Source organism: Oryctolagus cuniculus, chromosome 17 (genome assembly GCF_964237555.1).
Source record: "Oryctolagus cuniculus chromosome 17, mOryCun1.1, whole genome shotgun sequence".
NCBI classification, from domain to species: domain Eukaryota; kingdom Metazoa; phylum Chordata; class Mammalia; order Lagomorpha; family Leporidae; genus Oryctolagus; species Oryctolagus cuniculus.
The window spans coordinates 20,605,737-20,626,446 of record NC_091448.1 but is presented as its reverse complement, the minus strand read 5'-3'; the positions used below and the strand labels follow the sequence as shown (position 1 = coordinate 20,626,446).

Here is a 20,710-nt window from a genome sequence, read left to right as displayed (position 1 = left end):
TCCCCCCTCCCCGCCTCCCCACGGGTCAGGTTCTTCCCCGCGGGCTGAGCCCGCGCCCGCCACGTGGCCCCGCACGGGGAGGGGCCACCGGCGACACCCGCACCCCCTCCCCGGCAGCCCTCCTCGCACAAGGGAGCGGCCCACGCGTGTCTCTCGGGGAGAGAATCTGAGACACGCCCACCGCAGGAGGAGGCCTCAATTGGTGGGGCGGGGCCTGAGTGGCAAGCACGCCCCCTTCCAGGTGGCCACGCCCCCACGCGTGGTTCCCGGGCAGCTCCCGAGGCTCCACCTCGTGGGTTTCCCCGCGCGCCGCCCACGCCTGGCGCTGGCGTCCGGCTTACAGTGCCGCCTGCTGGAGTTGGGATATTTTGCGGCACCCCCAGATCCCTGCGCTCGGAGGAGAAGCCAAGGGTCAAAAGGCTGGCTGTGCAGGTGGGGAACGGAGGACAGGAAGCTCGGAACCCCAGCTCCTGGAAAGCACCTCTAACTTGTGCCCTCTGCCTCACACCCTGGTGGATCCTGCCTCTGAGGCGCGTCGAGAAAGCAAGCCTTGCGTCCACCTGTTGCGTGTGACGGCTTCAGCATCCTCATCTATAAAATGGACCTAATAATTCTTTTTAAAGATTTATTTATTTATTTATTTGAACGAGTTACAGCAAGAGAGGGAGAGACAGAGATCCTCCATCCACTGGTCCACTCCCCAGAAGGCTGCAATGACCAGGGCTGGGCCAGGCTGAAGCCAGGAGCTTTCTCCAGGGCTCCCGTGTGGGTGCAGGGGCCCAAGCACTGGGGCCATCTTCCACGACTTTCCCAGGTGCATTAGCAGGGAGCTGGATCTGACGCCAGCTTTGCAGATGGTGGTTTACCCTGCTGTGCCGCAGCGTCAGCCCCTAATAACTCTAACCTGGTGCAGTTACTGCGGGCATTTAGGAGCATGACGCCTGTCGCCGGCATGACTGTCTTCTTGGTTCGCAGTCTGCCTCGCTGTTCCTGCTTCCTGCAGTCAGTCTTGCACCCCCCTCCTCCGCCACCGCCCCCCGGCCGCCTTGCAAGGGGAAGTGAGGCTGGAGGCAAGCTTGGGCCTGAGGAAGTTTCTAGGTGTGCAGAGTGAGGGTTTGCAAGTCAGCAAGAATGCACACATGGACTTTGATCCCTCCCAAGAGGAACCTGGGTAGGAGCAGACATGGGGCCTTCTCACCAGCTCAGCAGAAAATCATCGAGGCAGCCGATGATCCCTGAGACAAAACAAAAGCCAGCGAGAGTAGGAGCCCGCTGGGCAAGAGGGCAGGCAGAATGAATGTCCCTCCCCCTGCTCCCTGGGGGTCTGAGCTGGACATTGTCTGGGACTCCGGACTCCAACCAGGGCTGTGTCTTTCTGCCTCTCTTTCGGATGTTAGTAGTTTCCTAGCTGGCCTAACAAAGTTCCACACAGAGGGTGGGCATTTGAAACAACGGTGATCTTACAGCCTCCCAGTTCTGGAGCCTGAGAGTCCAGCCTTCATCAGAGAGCAGGCAGGGCTGCTTCCTGCTCAAGGCTGGGAGAGAGAATGTCTGTGCCCCACCGGGAGGGGGTTGCTGGCTGACTCTGGCCTCCCTCGGCTGGCAGATGCACCACCTGACTGTCACCCTCTTCGTAAGGGCACCTGCCTTCACGGGTTCCTCTCGTGTGGCCTCATCCTGAGTAACTGCACCTGCACAGACCCTATTGTCAAAAACGCCGGTGTTCTGCAGTGCTAGGAGCCAAGACTTCAGCATGAATTCAAGGGGAAGAAAGTCAAACCCAGCACAGGTGTTGCAGGAAAGCCTCACCCTCGCCCTGCTTAAGAACTTCTGTGCGTCCCAGCTACCTACAGAATAAAGGACGAAGCCTGATGAGTTGTCTTCGCCGCCCCTGCTGTGCGAACCTGACCGGCACCCTCCCCCACGCTGTAGCCCCCGCAGGCTGCAGCCCCTCCGGACAATGCCTTGTGGAAGCTCCTGTCCCGGTCTTCAGCAGGTGCCACTCGCACGCCTGGCAGTCCGGACTCCGCCCCTCCGTGCCGCCTGCCTCGCCCTCTGTCCCCTCTTGCGGGTCTGTCGGAAGACTTGTGGCGCCTGGGAGGCAGCGTCCGTCCCGCGTCCTCCCCACCGAGCACGCACCCCGGGACTTTGCAAGGGCCCTTGCCCTGTGAGCTCCCCAACCAAGAGTGTTTCAGACTCAACAGCGCGCAAGCTGGGCTGGAGCCCCCAGAGCCGGGCTTCTCCTGCCCCCTGGAGGGCTGGACGCGACCTCGTAGGAACGGAGACCAGCAACACACCAAGGGAGACTCGTCTTTATTGCAGTTTTTCCGGGGGAACACAGAGAGGGCAGAGGCGGAGAACGCGGGGTCTTCGCCGGGCTCAGAGCACAGGCCGTCCACCGGGCGCGATGGCCGTGGCGGCCGGGGCCAGGCAGCGGCCTCCCGGGCAAGGACGCGGCGCCGGCTCCGCGCCTGCGCGGCGGCCCATGGTCAGAATGCCGGCCGCGTGGTTGCCGCTGGCCTGCAGGAGGCGCTGCAGCCGGCCCTGGAGTCCCGGGGGCCCGGGCCGCCGCTTGCCCAGCGTGAGGATACCGGCGGCGTGGTTGCCCGCGCCGTGCAGCAGCTCGTAGAGGCGACAGGAACAGGTCTTCTGGCGACAGCAGTCGGGCAGGGGCTGAGCGGCCGCCCCGGGCGACAGCAGCGCGGGCGGCAGCAGCAGCAGCAGCAGGAGTGTCACAGCGGTCCAGGAGACCTGCAGAGGCAGGACGGGGCGCTGGGGGTCCTGCCGGCGTGCCCGAAGCCAGCCCCCGCGCCCAGGCCCTGCGCGCTGGCCCCGCGCCCCTCCTGTCCTGCGCTTTGTCGCGCAGTTTTCCTGCCTGGACCCGCCTGTCTGAAGGACTCTGCCGGGGGGAAAGGCTCGTCTCTGGTTCCTTCGCCTGCTCATTCTTCAAGACCCAGCAGAGCACCTCCTCTGGGAAGCCCTTGGAGATCCCGGGCCCCCCCCCCCCACCCGCAGAAGGAATCCCGCTTTCTGGGTACCCCCGTGAGAGCTCGCACCTGTGCACCTGAAACCAGCGTCTGAGTCGGGAAAAGCAGAGGCCCCGTTTGGTCCCCACCGTTCACCCTTCTCACAGCTGGCAAACACAGAACACCAAATTCCATGGCTTCGGACCATTTCCCCATCCAGCTGGCTCACCTATAAACTGGGTACTGAGTAACTCCTACTAGGTGGCCTGCTGGCAGGATGAAATGAGATGACAGATGGAAACAGCACCTGGCACACAGTAGGTGCTCAGTAAGCGTGGACCCAGGAGAACAGGGCATGACCCCGTGTGAACCAGGCAGGTCAGCTGCTGGGCGACTGCTGAGCCTCCTGTCTCAGAGCCCCCAGGAAAAAGAGACCCCCTTTGGCCTTCTCCAGCCCTCCGAGCGAGCACTCTTCTTGCCTCCCTATGTGATCAGTTCCCCTGGGTCCCTGGGTCGGTCTTTACCTTGGTGGAGGGAAGGTTCATGGTGTCTGGAGCTCAGGATGGGCAGCCAAGAAGAGAGGCGTCTGCAGTGGTCCAAACAGCAGGGAACCGCGCGGCTGCTGACTGTGACCCGCTTCCAAGGGCCCCGGGGTTTATAAGGCTCTGTGGTGTGGGGGGGAGTGATGGGCACTCGCAAGCACGCAGGGCTGCCAGACAAAGGCAGGTCTAAGATTAGCCTGCGGTCTCCAGGCTGGGCGCAAGGAATGGCCGCCCAGGCGTTGGAAGGCTGGGGATGGGTCACCGTGGCCCTGGTCCTCTCCTTGTCCATCCGCCTGCTCCCTGGAGATGGGGCAGTCTCCCGGCACTAATGAGGCCGCCTTGCACCCAGGAATCTGAGAGCACAAAAGAGGCCTTGGCTGGGGCGCAGGTCCCCACCGATGTGGTGGTGGGGGCAGCTGCTAATTAGGAGACCCACCGGGCTGGTGTGTGGGGGAGGGGCTCCAGAGCCTGCCTTCTTCGCGAAAAGGTTCCCTGCCCCGCCTTCCCCTGCCCCAGCTCTCTCCTTCCCTCTGCTCCCTGGCAAGCCTTGAAACCCACCCCTGGGGGCTGGGGGAGAAAAGGAAGCCAGACTCGGTTTCTACCAGAAGCTCACAGAAAGCCGCCACCTGCCCAGTGTTCTGGACGGAGGGCGTGGCCCCTCCCCACCTTCCACAGGGAGGGGGCCACTTCCAGGCCAAAGCTTCTCAGAGCACTGCTGGCTTTTATTTTTATTTTTATTTGATTATTCATTTGAAAGGCAGACACAGAGAGATCTTCAACCCACTGGTTCATTCCCCAAATGCCTGCAACAGCCAGGACAGGGCCAGGCCAAAGCCAGGGGCCTGGAACACCATCCAGGTCTCCCACACGGGTGGCAGGGACCCAGCCACTAGAGCCATCACCCACTGCCTCCCAGGGTGCACAGCGGCTGGAAGCTGGACTCCACCCCAGGCCCTCTGATCTGAGATGTGGGTGCCCCAAGCGGTGAGTTAACTGCTACACCAGCGCTGGCCCCCTGGGGACTATTTGTTGTGCTCCTGCTCAGTGCCAGGCCCTGCGTGGGCACCGGAACGAGAGATGCGTAGGCCATGGCCCAGTTTCCAAAGAGCTCCCAAGTGCAGGTGGGGATCCGGGCACACAGACAGCTCAGTGTGGAAAAGCTGACCAGAGCTCTTCGGCCTGCAGTGGGCAGGGGCTCCTCAGGAGAGCTGGGGGGAGAAGGCATTCCACACAAGGACAGTGTGTGGGGGACGTGGTCTCCGGGTGTGGGGAGGAGAGAGGGCCAGGGCCCAAGGGTCTTAGAGGCCACGCTGATTGCCCTAAACCTGTGGGCAATGGGGAGCTGCCGTGGGCGGATTTTATCAGGAAGGGGCTGAATGGGTACAGAGCAGGGCCCTGGATGTGGGGACAGGGAGCAGAGACGCAGTCTGCAGGCAGAAGCGGAGACAGAACAGGAGCTGTGGACCCTGCTGGCATGGACACTCGGCCCAGAAGGTCTCTGGGGTTTCTCCCTGCTTGGAACATGAGGACATCCCCTACAGGGAACGGAGCAGTGCTGAGGTGGGGGGGGGGGGCACGCTTGGGCTGGGCCGGCAGGAGGAGGCAACTATCTCCTGGGTGACCCAGGCTGCCGCACATCGTGGGGGAGCCCAGGGCTGAAAGGGGAATGGCCGGGCCAGGCTGCGGTGGGCACAGGGAGGGACCCCGACACAGTCGCCCCAAAGCAGACCCTGAGTCAAGAATCTGGGTGCCAGAGGTTTATTTGGAAGCACAATGGTGTGGGGGGGAGCTGCGTTAATGTGCATTAATGAGTGGGTCACGGCCATGGGCAGCTGAGGACCCCGAGAGACCGCATGGGGGCCTCAGGGACAGTGATGCGGAGGTCTGTCTGCATCAGTCCCTGTTCCTTACCGGCTGAGGGTCGCCCCTGGGGCCTTTGACACGCCCCCCCCCCCCCCCCAGCACTCATGAGCGTGGCCGAACACTTTTCTGATGGGAGAGACGGGGAGCTCCTCCACAGTGGCCTCCACGTGGTCACAGGCTGGGGTCTGCTCTACGCCCGGAGCCTGCACCCCAGCACTGGCCAAGGACCCCCATCTGGAGAGACCCGAGGGGAGGCCGGCAGCGGGCGGGCCCTGGCTCAGGACACCACCCTCCTGTGCAGAAACTGGGCCAGGTGCTTGTGTCTAAGGACCCGGGGCATCTCAGGGGGGGCGCGGAGGGAGGGGCAGGCTCGGAGGGCTGCCCGCAGGGCTCTGAAGGCCCCCGTTCCCACCAGGTGGACCTGGGCGGGGCCCACGCTGCCCCGGAACCGCAGGGACTTGTAGTGGGGGGAGACTTCCTGGAGGCAGTGATCCAGCTGGGAACAGAGGGGCCTGTGTGAGGCGGCGGGGGGCGGTGAATGTGGCCCGGGCGCGCGCAGGACTCGTGCGTGTGCATGTGTGCGTGTGTGTGTGCCTGTGTGTGGGACTCGACCTCTCCTCCCCGAACCCCAGGGCAAGCTCTGCCAGGCATCGTGCGCATGCGCAGAACGAAGCCCCCCCCCCCCCCCGACTCCCACGGTCCGACCCAGTTCTGGCTTTTTACCTTGGCCCGATTTTCCTCGGACAGGTTCCTCAGTCCCCTGAGCTCCACGAACACCTCATAGTGGGGTGCAGAGCCCTCGGAGGAGTCTGTGGACAACAACCCCCCGACACACACTTGCTGTGAGTGAGGCGACTTCCTGGGCCAGGGCCCTCAGCCCACCTGCCCCTCCCAACGCTGAGCTCCGTGGTGGGGGGTGGGGTGAATGGAGCGGAGCCTGGAGCTCAGTCCCAAATAGGGCAGCGCTCAGGACAGCACACAGGCAGGCACTGCAGCAGGAGGCACGAAAATTAGACCTCAGGAGGGACCTGTGTCCCAGGCAGCCTTGGAGGCAGGGTCTCCTCCCCCGGAGGGTGGGTGTGGGCTGGGGGGTCGCTAACCCAAGGACTGAGCGGGAGCCCATGGAGATGCATACCCAGAATGCTGCTCTCCACACAGGCGTGGTCCACGAGCTTGGCCCCCTGCCATTGCCCCACGGCCCGGCCCAGGGCCTCCTGGAACACGTCCTCCCTGATATCCTCTCCTCGCACACTCAGGGCCTGGCCCAGCCTGGGCAGGAGGAAGGGGGAGGCAGTGGAACCAGGGCCCCAGGACGGCCCCCCGGCCCCCCAGGGGCGGCACCTACCTGCAGACGAACCTGACGACGGGACACTGATTGTAGGCCCCGACCACCCGTACCACGTCACCCAGGCGGCACCTGGTGGGGGCAGGTGGGGGTGAGCTCGTGCCCGCGGCCTCCCGCAGGGACCCATAGGTAGCAGGGGCTGGGCAGGTGGCCACCTGGTGAGGCTGGCGTGGTCAGTCAGCACCAGCTCGTACTCTTTGTCCTCCTGGGCCTCAGCCAGCAGGATGGTGCCAGCGGCCTCGTCCTGGGCTCCTTCCTTGACTGGGAGCAGCTCAACGAAGGGGGCTCCCGGGGGCAGGAGGTAGAGCCCGGGGGGCTGCTCTGGCCAGAGGTTCAGGCCCAGCACCCCTGCGGGGAGCAAAGCAGCCAACTCCAGACCACACCCTGCGCCTCTGGGAGCCCGAACCTCCGGCCGCCCTTCCAGCCCCAGGCTCAGCCCGCTGCCCCTCGGCCCGGCTGGGAAGGGGCTGTGAGCGCGGGGGTGTATCGGCCCTGCTGTGAGCCTCAGTTTCTCCATTTGTAAAAGGAGACTGGGGGTTGGGAGGATTCAGCAGGGCGGGCAGTGGTCCTGGCCTTCCACCCCTGCCCCACCCCCATTCCCGCCCCCCTGCCTGGGCACCCTGCTGACCTCCAGAGGCCGCATAGGCAGGAGAGAAGAAGGTGAGCCCCTGACACCACAGCGCCCTGAGGGCAGCCACGGCCTCCGCCTGGCCTCCTGCGTCCAGCGTCACCACCACCTGCAGCCGTGGCCACAGCCGGAGGGCCAGTCCCCGGGGGCCCTGCTCCAGCGCGGCGCGCAGCTCGCCTGCCCGGCCAGGCAGCGGGGCGCCCGCCTTCCCGGCAGCTGTGGCCGCAGCCAGCTCTTCGCCGTTGGCCTCCAGGCCCAAGAAGACGTCCAGGAGTTCGGTTGCCGTCCCGGCCTCCAGCGCCATCAGCCCTGGGGACCTCAGGGCCGCCAGCAGCAGGGCCTTGGGGTCCGCCACTCCGGGGGTGCTGAGCAGGCCCAAGGCGCGCCCAGGCCAGGGGAAGGGACTGGGCCACGGCGATGTGGGGGTCACACGGGCTGTGCTTCCCGGAGCCAGCACTCCTGGGAAGGCCTTGTTCAGAGCCCCCAGACCCAGCAGCGTGGCCTGGGGGAGAGAAGAGAGACTGTGGGGCCGGCCTCAGAGCCACCCCCTGTGTCCTCCCTTTTGGGGGGGCCTCTGGGCTGGGGCTCTGGTCAGCCGGGTTTACCTGCAGCGAGGTCCCGCCACAGTAAGGGCCTTGGGGAGGGGACAGGAGCGGCCCCCCACATTCTTCCTGGGCCTGGCTGGCCTTGGTCAGAGGGAGAAGATTCCGGAAGGTGCTCACATCTGCAGCCCCAAAGACACCAGAAACTGCTCAAGAAGCCTGTTTCCCAAGAGCGGCAGGTGAGACTGGGGAGACCCCTGCGGGCAAAACCGGGAGCAGCCCTGGCAGTGGGGAGGGGACTCCGGCCAGGTGGGGAAAGTTCTAATTGAAGCCGCGAGCCAGGTCTGGGCCTGGCGGGGAGTCCGGGTCAGGGCAGTGGGGCTGGGAGAAAGGGGCTCCCAGGTCTGAGAGCTGACTGTCCTGCACACTTTCTCTTGGGGAGCCCTCCCCAGACCCCGGAAACACACCTGTGCTCCCCCTGAGGGGGCCGCGGGGACCCTGGTCTCCCTGCAGACACCACGCCAGGGCCTGCTGCTGGCTCTGGCCCACGTGCAGTGTGCTCTGGTCCAGTTTCCACTGCTGCCAGGCAGCTGCCCAGCCCAGGACGCCCCTGGCCACATGGTGCTGGAGGCCAGCAAGCCAGGACAGCCTGGCATCCCAGGAGCCCGGCTGCCCCAGCGTGGCCGGTGGCGGCCGCAGCAGCAGCAGCAGCAGCAGCAGGGACAGGGGCAGCAGGAGGAAAAGCAGGGGCCCCGGCAGCATCTCCGAGCAGTTCCTGGGGGGAGGAGGCAGCCTGAGCGGGATGGGGGGCTGCCTACACTCCCCTCCCCCGCCCCCGCTGCCACCTTGCTCTACTGTGCACAGGGAGGCCCCGGAGAAGCGAAGACCTTGTCGGGCAGGCGAGGCAGGGGAGAGACCACTGAGGCTTTGGAGGCCCACTGACCCGAGTTCAGATCCTGCCTCTGCCGCTCGCTAGCCGGGCAAACGAGCCGGTCGCTCTGAGTTCCGTGTCCTCATCTGTAAAACAGGAGCCCTAATTCCTCTCCCAGGAGGTACAGAAACTGCCTCGCACAGGCCTGGCACAAAGTGGCCGCTGGGCGAGTGACATTGCACTGACTGACCGCGTTCCCTCGGGACCCTCCCTGTCTATCCTGGCTCTGAGTCCCTCCTGAGCCCTGGGCAGTGGGTTTGTCCCGCCTGCACCTGTCACTGCCCACTTCTGCCTACGCTTAGTTCCCAGGGCCCCTCAGAGCCTCCGAGCTCAGGGCTCAGGACACATCCGGCCAGAAAGATGGAGCCGGGCTGGGCCCTGATGGGGAAATCCGGCCTCCCCCGCCCGAGGGAGGAGCTATGGGGGGTGCTCTTAAAGGGGCAGGTCACCCAGGAGTTCGGTGCTGGCCCAGCCAGCCAGATGGCGGAGTTGGGGCCAGATCCTCAAACCCAGGCAGGTGGAGAAGAGGCTAGTGCGGAAGAGCGCCCTGACATGGCTGGAGCCAGGTGTGGGCTGTCCTCCCTCCCAGAGCAGGTGCGAGCTTGAGAACTGGAAAAAACCAAACTCTGCGAACCTACGAACCCTCGAACCCTCGCAACAAAGGAGGTAGCAGAAAGAAACCCCTTATTGAATAGTGTTAAACCAGAGGGCGGGGCCGACGTTTGGCGCGGCGGCGGAGGGCCAGCTGGGACACCTGCGCCCCATGTCTGAATGCCTGAGTTTGAGTCCCTGCCCTGCTTCTGATTCAGCTTCCTGCTAGTGGACACCTTAGAGCCAGCAGTCCTGGATCGGGTTCCAGGCTCCTGGCTTTAGCCTGACCCAGCCCTGGCTGTTGCAGGCATTTGGGGAGACAGCCCGTGGGGAGGGGAGGGCCAAGGTCTCTGTCTCTTTGCCTTTCAGGTAAATAACAAGTAATTAATTAAAAACAAACAAACGTCCTGTCTGCTCAGCAGCAGAGGCTGTGCCCAGCCTGACAGCACAGTCTTTCCAGCCTTCTCCGAGGAAGACCCCTGGCGGGGAGCGCCTCTGCCGGTGCCAGGTGGGGCCCCAGTCTGATCGCACTGAGTCCTGAAACCTTGGGAGGATTTTTATCTAATTCACTCTTTGTCCAGGAGAAGAGCTGGGAGGAAGAGACGCAGAACTGGAGCCCGGTCCCTTTAAGCCCCAATCTGAATACAGACTGCACATACCACCTGGCCTGCCGGGTGTATTCTCTCCCTTAAACCTGGCGACCTTGCTTTCTGCAGCCTGATGAGTGGGCGTGCTCTCTCAGATTCTGTGTGGACAGGAGCCCGTCCGTTCTGATGAATGCCCTACGCCGTGAAACGCTGCTACTTTGCCTCTGTCTCCCGTGTGAATTTTCTTGCACTCATTTCCACTCACAAGGAGACACCTGTGTTAGTCTAGTGGCTCTCTCTGTGGGAACAGGTGGTTCTGCAGCTGGGAGCAGGGCAGCCCCCAGAGCCAGGCGCCCACCCCCACCCCAGCCAGGAACTGCAGAGCTGCGCTGTAGGGTGAGAGTCGCTGCCCCCGACCCCCCTGGGCTGCCCTCTCCTTGCGCTCTTGACTTAGGCACCGGAAACGGGAGGCCTCCCATCCCCCCTCACAACCTCCCCACCTCCCCACCTCTCTTCTCTTCCCAGCTGCTGCTGCTTTTTAAACTTGAAAGGAGAAAGAGACAGAGAGACAGCTCCCATCCGCTGGTTCCCTCCCCAGATCCCACTGAAACCTGGAGCCAGAAACTCCCTTTGGGTCTCTCATGTGGGTGGCAGGGACCCAACCACCGGAGCCTCCCAGGGTCTGCATTAGCAGGAAGCCGGAGCCAGAGCTGAGCCTCAGAGCCAGGCGCTCCAGTCTGAAACGCAGGCTCTCAAGCGCGTCCTGACGGCGCTCCCATATGCCGCTTGGAAAGTGATTTTAAGTGCATTTTTCCTAAGCTTTTGAAGCACCCTGTATGATGCTGTTATGTAAATGTGCATGTAAGCTTTCATGGGTACAAGCTTTCATTTTCCTTGTGTAGATATCTCGGAGTGGAATGGCCAGGTCATAAAGTCACTCTGTTTAACCCTTGAAGGACAGCCAAACTGGTGTCCGCAAGTGGCTATACCACTTTCTTTCCTTTTCTTTTTTTTTTTTTCTTTTTGACAGGCAGAGTGGACAGTGAGAGAGAGAGACAGAGAGAAAGGTCTTCCTTTGCCGTTGGTTCACCCTCCAATGGCCGCCGCGGCCGGCACACTGTGGCCGGCGCACCGCGCTGATCTGAAGGCAGGAGCCAGGTGTTTCTCCTGGTCTCCCATGGGGTGCAGGGCCCAAGTACTTGGGCCATCCTCCACTGTACTCCCTGGCCACAGCAGAGAGCTGGCCTGGAAGAGGAGCAACTGGGACAGAATCCGGCGCCCCAACCGGGACTAGAACCCGGTGTGCCGGCGCCGCAAGACGGAGGATTAGCCTAGTGAGCCACGGCGCCGGCCTTGTACCACTTTCCATCCCCATCAGCAGCAGAGGCTCTGAGCTCCCCAGGTCTTATCTGACCTCTGGGTCACAGCCAGCCTAGAGGGCGTGCTGTCTCCTTCTGGGTTTAATTTGCAGTCCCCCATGGCTGCAGCTTTTCATGAGTTGACTGGCATTTGCCTACCTTTGGAGAAATGTTTATTCATATCCTTTACTCATTTTAACTGGGCTATTTTTTTTTATTAAGTTGTAATCTTTTTTTAATTATTTATTTGAAAGGCAGAGTTACAGAGTGGCAAAGGCAGAGACAGAGAGAGAGGTCTTCTATCTGCTGGGCTGATCCAAAGCCAAGAGCCAGGAGTTTCTTCTGGGTCTCCCACATGGGTGCAGGGGCCCAAGGCCTTGGGCCATATTCTACTGCTTTCCCAGGCCATAGTAGAGAGCTGGATCGAAAGAGAAGCAGCTGGGACTAAAACCAGTGCCCATAAGGGATTCTGGCACCGCAGGTGGCAGCTTTACCCACTATGCCACAGGGTGGCCCCCTAAGCATTCTTTTTAAATATTTATTTATTTGAAAGTAAGTTACAGACAGGGAGAGGGGAGAGAGACACACACAGAGAGAGGGAGAGAATCTTCTATCTACTGGTTCACTCCCCAAATGGCTGTAATGGCCCAGGCCAAAGCCACCCGGGTCTCCTATGTGGGTGCAGGGCCCAAGCGCCTGGGCCATTTTCTGCTGCTTTCCCAGGTGCATTGTCAGGGAGCTGGATCAGAAGTGAGCAGCCAGGACTTGAATGGCCATCCATAGGGGATGCCGGTTTCGTAGGCGGAGCTTAACTTGTGACGCAATACAAAAAACATTCTTTATCTATTTACATACAATCCCCCTAGTTTACCTATGATTTACAATATTTTCTCTCATGCTGTGGGTTCTCTTTATAGTGTCCAGGCTGAAGCCAGGAACCTAGAACTCCATCAGATACAGGCGGCAGGGGCCCATGTACTTGACCATCATCTGCTACTTCTCAGGGTGAGTGTTAGCAGGAAGCTGGAGCAGAAGTGGAGGAGCTGGGACTCAAACCAGGCACTCAGGTAAGGATGTGAGCAAACATCCATCCTCGAAGCACCAGATTTATTTTTTTAACAGGCAGAGTGGACAGTGAGAGAGAGACAGACAGAAAGGTCTTCCTTTACCGTTGGTTCACCCTCCAATGGCCGCTGCGGCCAGCCCACTGCGCTGATCTGATGGCAGGAGCTAGGTGCTTCTCCTGGTCTCCCAGGGGGTGCAGGGCCCAAGCACCTGGGCCATCCTCCACTGCACTCCCGGGCCACAGCAGAGAGCTGGCCTGGAAGAGGGGCAACCGGGACAGAATCCGGCGCCCCGACCGGGACTAGAACCCGGTGTGCCGGCGCCGCAAGGTGGAGGATTAGCCTAGTGAGCCACGGCGCTGGCCAGAAGCACCAGATTTTTAAATATGATGAAGCTGACGCTTGTATCCTAGAATCAGGACCAGCATCCTCACCACCTCTGTTCTGCTTCTTTGCTCATTCCTGATCCCAAGGGGAAAGCACAACAAAGCAGGGGGTTTTTGCATCCATTGAAATGATCATATGGTTTTTGTTTGTCATCATATTGATTTGGTAGTAACAGGTCTTCATATGTGAAAAAGCACCCCTGGGGTAAACCCATCCTGCTCAGGGTATATGCGAGTCCTTTTATATGTGGCTGGATTTAGTTTGCTAGTATTGGTTGATAGTTTTTGGTCAATTTTTTTTCTTTCAAGATTTATTTATTTAAAAGGCAGAATTAAAGAAAGAGAGAGAGAAAAAGAGAAAAATCTTCTGTCTGCTGGTTCACTCCCCAAATGGCTGCAATAGGTAGGGCTGAACCAGGCTGAAGCCAGGAGGCAGGAGCTCCCTCCAGATCTCCCCGTGGGTGCAGGGGCCCAAGCACTTGGGTCATCGTCTGCTGCTTTCCCAGGCACAGCAGCAGAGAGCTGGATTGGAAGTGGAGCAGCTGGACTCAAACAGGAGCTCCCACATGGGATGCCAGCGTCATAAGTGGCGGCTAAACCTGCTTCGCCGTAGCACCAGCCCCTCTGTAAGTGGGGTATTGAAGTCTCTAAATATTACTGCATTTTATATTTCTTCCTCCAAATGTCAGCTTTTTTTCATGTATTATGGGGTTCTGCTACTAATGTATCTAATTGTTCTCCCTGAATTGATAGCTTCCTCATTATGATGTGTCTCTGTATCTCGTAGCTATTTGTTTTAAAATGTATTTTGTCTGATACTGGACTAGCCACTCCATCTGTCTTGAGGTTGCTGTTTGGGTGACACATATTTTTCCATCCTTTTATCTTCAATCTATTTGTGTCTTTGAATCTAACTTGTATCTGCTGTAGAAAGCCTTTAGTTGGATCTTCTTTCTTTTTTTGTTAAGTTTTTTAAAGTTCATTTGTTTATTTTTACTTATTTCAAAGTCCGAGCGAGAGCGAGAGTGAACAAGAAATCCCCCTTGTGCCTATGCCCAGGACAGCCAGGGCTGGGCCAGGCTGAAGCCAAGAGCAGGGACCCAAGGACTTGAACTATCGCCCGCTGCCCCCAGAGTGGGCAACAGCAGGAAGCTGGGTAGGAATCAGAGCTGGGGCTCAAATGCGGGGACACGGGCTCCCCAGGTGGCAGCTTAACCCACTGTACCACACTGCCTACTCTCTCTCTCTTTTTTAAGATTTACTTACTTGAAAGGCAGAGTTAGAAAGAGAGCAGGCGAGAGAGCACTAGCTTGCATCTGTTGGCTCATTCCCCACATGGCAGCAATGACTGGGGCTGGGTGAGGCTGAAGGCAGGAACCAGAACGCCATCTGGGTCTGGCATGTGAATGGCATGGACCTGACCACTTTGAGCCATCATCTACGGCCTCCCAGGGTGTGCGTTAGGTAACTTGATTGGAAGGATAGGCGAGACTGTAGCCAGGCACTCTGCCGCTATGTGTGTGTGTCCCAGGTGCTGCTTAACCCACAGTGCCATTAACACCTGCTCCTTTCTCCTCTTCTTCTAATTCTCTCCTTTTTAAAAGGATTTATTTATTTATTTGAAAGGCAGATTTACAGAGAGGCAGAGAGGAGAGAGAGAGAGGTCTGCCATTTGCTGGTTCACTCCCCAAATGGCAGCAACGGCCAGAGCTGTGCCAATCCGAAGCCAGGAGCTTCTTTTGGATCTCCCACGCGGGTGCAGGGGTCCAAGGACTTGGGCCATCTCCTACTGCTTTCCCAGGCCACAGCAGAGAGTTGGATCGGAAGCGGAGCAGCCAAACCGGCGCCCATATGGGATGCTGACACTACAGGCGACAGCTTTACCTGCTATGCCACAGCGCTGGCCCCTCCTTTTTTCTTCTTTCTTTTCAAATAAATGAAAATAATTTTTTAAAGTAGAGAGACACAGAGAAGATCTTCCATTTACGGTTTATTCCCCAAACGCCTGCAACGGTCACGGCTGGGCCAGGCTGAAGTTGCGAGCCCAGAACGCAATCCAAGTCTCTCACTTGGTGGCAGGAACCAAGTCCTTGAGGCATCAGCTGCTGCTTCCCGGTGCTCCTCAGCAGGAAGCTGGAGCTGGAAGTGGAGCCCAGCCTCAACCCCAGGGCTCTGCCGCAGGATGCACGTGTTCAGGCGGCACCCGCTGGAGGAGCGTGGGGAGGCTGGGAGATGACGTGACGCGGGCAGGGAGGCGAGACGTGCCCTCGCTGCCCTTGAACCTGCGGCTCCCACCAGGTCCCTTCGCATGCAGGGCTGGGGAACCTCTTGTCTGCTGAGGGCCACTTGGATATTCACACAGAACGTCAGTTTAGAAATCAGCCTGCCAGACTGACCGGGTCCGAGCGCCCCCTGCGGTTGCCCTGGCGGGGTCTCTCCGGCCTGCGGGCTGGACGTTCCCCGCACGGCTTCCCAGGGTCGCCCTGGGGACCTGAAGCCACCCTCCTTTGCCAAGTGATGGGGAAAAAACACAAACGAGACTCCACGCTGTCCCTTCAGAGGAAGCCTTTATTGTAAGGTAAAATACACGGCTTTGTGACTGCCCCAAATTGTACACAATACTTTTTTGGTGGCTATATAATCTGCCTCCACGCTAAAATAGGAATCTGAAATAATTTCACAAAGTTTAAAAAGAAAAATTATAAAAAGTATACTTTCATTTTAAGTTAGGTTTGCGTCGTCTCCCCCACCCCCTGCGAAAGCCCGGGTGTAGGGGCGCGAGGGGGGCGCGGCGTCCGGCCGGGCCGCCTCTCCTGTGGCTGCAGACGCAGGGGAAGAGAGAAACAGAAGGCAGACAGCAAGCGCGCCTTTCGGTCAGAACGCTCCCTCCAGGCCCAGCCTCGGCACCGCGAGGCCGGTCAGCACCTGTGTGAGCCCCGCGCCGGCGCCCACTGCAGAGCAGCGTCCAAGTATGTGAGGCTGGGCACAGAGGCCGCCCCTCCAGGGGCAGCGCGGGGCTCCTCCCTGTCACCTTTCCCCGGCTCGCCCAGCCTGGGCACAGCCGGCACCGGGGGAGGGGTCAGCCCGCTCCTCAGAGGCCGACACTCTACTGCCTGGCGTAGAAAAATAACTCCGAGTGCGAACCCAAGCCAAGGCAGACAGCAGCTTTAAAAAAGTCATCTTCCAATAAATAGTTTCTACGGAGGAATATTTTCCTTTAACAGCAAAACACTGATAAATTCAGAAGTACTTTTGTAAAAAAAAAATATCTGTCTATTTCTCACATGTATAAAAATAAGGATTTTAGGGCCATCCTCTCTCGAGGGGTCAGGCTCATCTCGCGGAGAGGGAGCTCCGGGACCTCGGGCCGTACTCAAAGTTGCACCTCTCTCCCCTCCCCAGCTGCTGCCACAGGCCAGTCCTCCCTTCGGGTGCCACGCCTCGGAAGAAGCCTAGAGCACAAGGATGCGGAGGCTTTTTTTTTTGGGGGGGGGGGGGCTTGGTTTTCATGGTTTGCCAGCAAATCCGCTGACTGCACTTTCCCAACTTTCCAAGGCCCGACACCCGGAGCCCCGCAGTGGGGCAGCACCCGCTCTCCAGGCTGGGCCCAGGGTCAGGCCCGTCCCGCCACCTGCTCCTTGAGACACGGTGTGTGGACAGTGAAGTGAGCTGACCTGGGCAAGAGGTCAATCCTGTGGCGAGAGGGAGGACCTTGCTGCCCAGTTAGGGTGGGGAGGGGAGAGCTGCAAAGACCCAATTTAGAAACAGAAACGCTATTCAGCATTTACCAAAGGCATCACCACTAAGCCTTAAGAAAGCTTCGGAGGGGCGGGCTGACCGGAAGGGTGGCTGCCCCGGGAGGCAGGACATGGCGGCATCAGCTCTGTTACGCGACCCTCTCCTTCCTCTGTTTTATCCACATCTGCGCGTGTGGACACACACAGGAACTGAGTGGCTTTCCAGAGACAGAGACAGAGAGCGACAGAGAGGAGGGGAGGCAGGAGGGGAAGCGAGGACCCTTGCGCCGCCCCCCCTCCCCAACACCGGGGCTGGGGAGGCAGCGAGCGAGCGCAGGCAGCCAGCAGCGAGGACCAGGACGGAGGACCCGCGGAGCAGAGGCGCCCTCTCCCGCCGTCTCCCTGCACAGAGCTCAGGCACCGTAAGACGCGGCCAGGTTCCAGTCACGGAGCGGACTGGCGAGAACAAGCACGGGCTCCGAGGCGCACGCATGCACTCACTCACGCGCCTGGCACTGGTGCCACGTGCACGGAAACACCAAGTCACAACGAGGACGGACACTTCACATTATGAGTATTGTTTCCAAAGAGAAGCGATTCATGGAATTACAACATCCACAAGAGGGCCTCCTCTGGTGAGGACGACGGCTGTGGCGCGAGGGTGGGCGGGTCACGACTGGGCGTGGGGGATCCACTGACTGTCCATGGGGCGGCCCAGGAGCTCCTCCACGCGGCGCGCCACGTCCATCGTGTCTTCCAGGTCGAAGTCCCCATCGGTGTCAAGGACGGAGTCAGGGCTGGAAAGGGAAAGAAAAGGATGGGGGAGGGGAGGGCCCTCGGAGAGCACTGGGGCCCCAGGCCCCCCCAGGCCAGTGGCCGCTGGCCTAGGACCTGAGCACGAGGGAGGGGCCTTTGTACACAGACCCAGACCACAACACCCGCCCCGCTGCCTGGCGCCTGGAGAACCAGCCCGCTCTTCACTCCTCCACGTGCCCTGCACCCCACAACTACTCCTGCTTTCTGTTCACATTGCTTCTACCCAGGCCTGAGCTGGGCACCCCAGCCTAGAGGAGCTCAGGGCTCCTCTGCCTACTGGCCCTGGGCTCCGACCTGAGGCCCGTCCCCAGCCCCTCCCTGCGGCCCCCACGAGAACCCAACCTACTTCTGTGGGTACATGTTGTAGTGCGTCTGGGGACACACAGCCGGGGACGGGGCCTGGTCCATGTAGGTGGCGCTGGCCCCCCCCTCTCCAGACGCGTTGGCAAACCTGCGGGAGAAGCAGAGCTCAGCTGCTGGGCAGCCCCCGGGCTGACCCAGGGGAAGGGGCCCGGGGGGCAAACGGACGCCTTTTCCAGGGTGCAGCAGGACCGAGTGCCCACTGCCCTGGGGCTCTGGCTGCAGGAGAGGGCCCGGGCGCTGGCCACAGCATGACCCGAGTCCAGCCTTACCCCAGGGGCTGAGCCAGGTCTGTGGCAGAAGGGGAGGGGTGGGGGCACCCGGGCAGGGGGAGAGGAAGCAGGAGACCCCGAGTGGACACTGGACACTTACTCAGGGACCACTTGCTTGATCTGCGGCTTCACGTACCCGTCCACCGCCTTAGCTGCCGGGGAGAAGGATAAACACGCAAGCTCCCTTAAGACCGAGTTCTGTGTAGGCCAGGACACAGCCACCCGATTGTCACCACCAGACACCTGTCCTACCATCTCAGGCCCGACACCAGCAACTGACGTTTCCACCTGTGAGGAGGACCTGGTGGAGGGAGACGCTCTACACGGAACTGGGAGCCCCGCTCTCTCCAGGCTGGCTTGGGTGTTCTAGTAAGTTCTTCAGTCAATGGTAAACACAGACTCTAATACAAATACCAGTCAAGCACTAACTAAGAGAGCGATGTCTTAGCTGTGCAGAGCAGAGGGACAGGTCTTGCTGTGTCCCAGGGAGGACGAGGAGGACAGATTTCCTTCCAGTCGCGTCAGGAAGAACCTTTTCATCACGGGAACTGCCCGCGATAGCATGGGCCGCCCAGGAAGCCCTCCCCCACCCCTGGGTGCCCAGTGGCAGGGGTCCTACCAGAAAGCCTGAGCGCTGGTGAGGCGCTGGCTAGGCTGTGTGCCCCCAAGGCGACCCCCTGGGCCGAGGCTTTCAGGGAAGGCTCCTCCGTGCCTGGGTCCCGCAGCAGCGGCCCGATCATCCCAGTCTGGCTCAGAAGAGCGCTGCAGCACCCCCCGGGGCCACGAGAGGCAGGGGGGAGCCTGAGTGAGCAGTCGGCCGCAGTCAGCCGCCGTGGCCGGCTGAAAGGCTGACTCCAGAAATCCCGCCGAGCCGGCACTAAGAATGTGAGCGTGTGATGTGGGTGAGCGGGGTACGGGATGCGGGGAACTCTGTCGGGGCAGGAAGGGCACCAGGATGAAGAGCGGACAGCAGCACAGAGGGCCACGGTCGCCTGCCGTCCGCCCCGTGTCAGGAGCCGCCTCTTCCTACCACTGCAGGTGTTCTGTGCGTTACAGTCCACGGAGGCCTTACAGAGAAAGCCTGCAAGTAACAGGAGTCTAAAGGCCAGGTTAGCTGTGCTAATAAAGGGGTGGTGATGAGGAGGATCTAAAATATCACATAAATCTTCACATATTTGGGCTTATTTCTCCACCTTCAAATACAACAACCATCATCTCAGCGTGAGAAGGCACAATGCAAAAGACAGAATCAATAAAGGAAGACGCTGACAGACTGGGCACTTAGGGAGTTTTACATTTTACACTTCAGCGAAACAAAACGTGAAAGAACAGTAACACGTGGGCAGAGACAGCAGCTATATGGAGTAAAGGAGGGCTACATCTACTGTATGAGAAACACTTCAGAGAAAAAAAGTAACTCCAAAAGAACAACTAGCAAGGGATGTGAACATGTACTTCACAGGAAAAACACAAACAGCCTCTCGTGTGGGGCTGGAAAGGAAGCCCTGAAGCTAGACTGAGCTCAAACCCTGGCTTGGCCACTTCCTAGCTGTGTGACCTTTGAAAAATTATTTTAGCTCTCTGTGCCTGTTTCCTTATCTGTAAAATGGGGATAATAACAGTACCTACCGAACAGAGCTGTGCTGAGGATCAAGTGAGATATGATACGAAGTACTCAGAAAAATACCCGGCACACAGTAAGCATTCAACAAATGTTAGCTGCTCTATTGTTTTGTTATTCTATTTATTATTTTTATTTTTATTTTTTTTGACAGGCAGAGTGGACAGTGAGAGAGAGACAGGGAGAAAGGTCTTCCTTTGCCGTTGGTTCACCCTCCAATGGCTGCCGCGGCCGGCGCACTGCGCTGATCCGATGGCAGGAGCCAGGAGCCAGGTGTTTCTCCTGGTCTCCCATGGGGTGCAGGGCCCAAGCACTTGGGCCATCCTCCACTGCACTCCCTGGCCACAGCAGAGAGCTGGCCTGGAAGAGGGGTAACCGGGACAGAATCCGGCGCCCCAACCAGGACTAGAACCCGGTGTGCCGGCGCCGCAAGGTGGAGGATTAGCCTAGTGAGCCGCGGCGCCGGCCTGTTCTATTTATTATTAATCATCATGAGAGAAGATGTTCTCTAGAGTCAATGAAAGCAAGACCAGGAAGATGCCATTTTCATGCCAACAGACTGGCAGACATGAGACAACACTGGGGCACGCGGCTGCCCGGCAGACACCTGGGGGAGTGCAAGTGGATTCCGCTTTCCAGAGGGCAATTCTGCGAAGACTCTCAGATACCTAAAAAGTAGACTTGGGGCCTGAGTGCTTGGGCCCTTGCCACCCATGTGAGAGACAGGGATAAAGTTCCTGGCTCCTGGCTTTGGCCTGGCCCAACCAGGGCAGTTGTGGCCATTTGGGGGAGTAAACCAGTGGATGGAAGATCTCTCTAACTTTGCTTTTCAAATAAATAAACCTTAAAAAAAGTACAGACCCCTTCACATAAATCCTGCTTCAGGAATCTGTCCTAAGGACATAGCTAAACAAGATGAATATGCCAGTTATCACAACAAGAAAATCTGAGTAACTTAAATTGTAAATATCTAAAATAACCAACAAGGAATAATAATACATCCCAGAGTCACTAAACAATGAGATTCTACACAGTCACCGAAATGATGTTGGAAGACTGCGTTTACTGACCCTTACCTCTGCCTAGGATGGATTCACACAT

General features: G+C 59.5%; 3 protein-coding genes and 1 long non-coding RNA gene across 18 annotated transcripts in view; 1 reads left to right on the top strand and 3 right to left on the bottom strand.

Annotated features, from left to right (window-relative positions):
- Positions 1 to 2,298: 2,298 nt before the first annotated feature.
- On the bottom strand, positions 2,299 to 3,630 carry HCRT (hypocretin neuropeptide precursor). Its single transcript, XM_002719164.5, has 2 exons — positions 3,491 to 3,630; positions 2,299 to 2,751 (listed from the first exon to the last, which is right to left on the bottom strand). Exons 1-2 carry the CDS (start codon positions 3,509 to 3,511, stop codon positions 2,380 to 2,382), a joined length of 393 nt encoding a protein of 130 aa, XP_002719210.2. The 5' UTR covers positions 3,512 to 3,630; the 3' UTR covers positions 2,299 to 2,379.
- Positions 3,495 to 9,191, bottom strand: GHDC (GH3 domain containing). 5 transcript variants are annotated; one of them, XM_051825002.2, is made up of 10 exons: positions 8,774 to 9,191; positions 8,354 to 8,661; positions 7,950 to 8,068; positions 7,345 to 7,846; positions 6,872 to 7,064; positions 6,717 to 6,788; positions 6,507 to 6,640; positions 6,095 to 6,180; positions 3,771 to 3,861; positions 3,524 to 3,675 (listed from the first exon to the last, which is right to left on the bottom strand). In XM_051825002.2, exons 2-10 carry the CDS (start codon positions 8,646 to 8,648, stop codon positions 3,524 to 3,526), a joined length of 1,644 nt encoding a protein of 547 aa, XP_051680962.2. In that variant the 5' UTR covers positions 8,649 to 8,661; positions 8,774 to 9,191. The 5 variants fall into 5 exon arrangements, with proteins under 5 accessions (XP_051680964.2, XP_051680962.2, XP_051680961.2 ...); XM_051825001.2 differs by having other exon boundaries at positions 8,830 to 9,191; XM_070060693.1 differs by lacking the exons at positions 3,524 to 3,675; positions 3,771 to 3,861 and adding an exon at positions 5,251 to 5,867 and having other exon boundaries at positions 8,830 to 9,191.
- A 14-nt stretch (positions 9,192 to 9,205) lies between these two features.
- On the top strand, positions 9,206 to 15,524 carry LOC127484405 (uncharacterized). 2 transcript variants are annotated; one of them, XR_011383472.1, is made up of 3 exons: positions 9,206 to 9,483; positions 12,271 to 12,420; positions 13,310 to 15,524. It is a non-coding gene; the product is annotated as an uncharacterized lncRNA (long non-coding RNA). The 2 variants fall into 2 exon arrangements; XR_007911349.2 differs by having other exon boundaries at positions 12,271 to 12,358; positions 13,310 to 13,463.
- The window catches only part of LOC100348267 (signal transducer and activator of transcription 5B), a 77,213-nt gene continuing 71,854 nt past the window's right edge, over positions 15,352 to 20,710 (bottom strand). For all 10 annotated transcript variants that reach the window (XM_017349339.2, XM_070060683.1, XM_070060690.1 and 7 more), the window contains 3 exons: positions 18,089 to 18,140; positions 17,703 to 17,807; positions 15,352 to 17,337 (listed from right to left, as the gene is read on the bottom strand). In XM_017349339.2, coding sequence (XP_017204828.1) covers positions 17,211 to 17,337; positions 17,703 to 17,807; positions 18,089 to 18,140 — 284 coding nt within the window. In that variant the 3' untranslated portion in view covers positions 15,352 to 17,210. The remainder of the gene's footprint in view (positions 17,338 to 17,702; positions 17,808 to 18,088; positions 18,141 to 20,710) is intronic.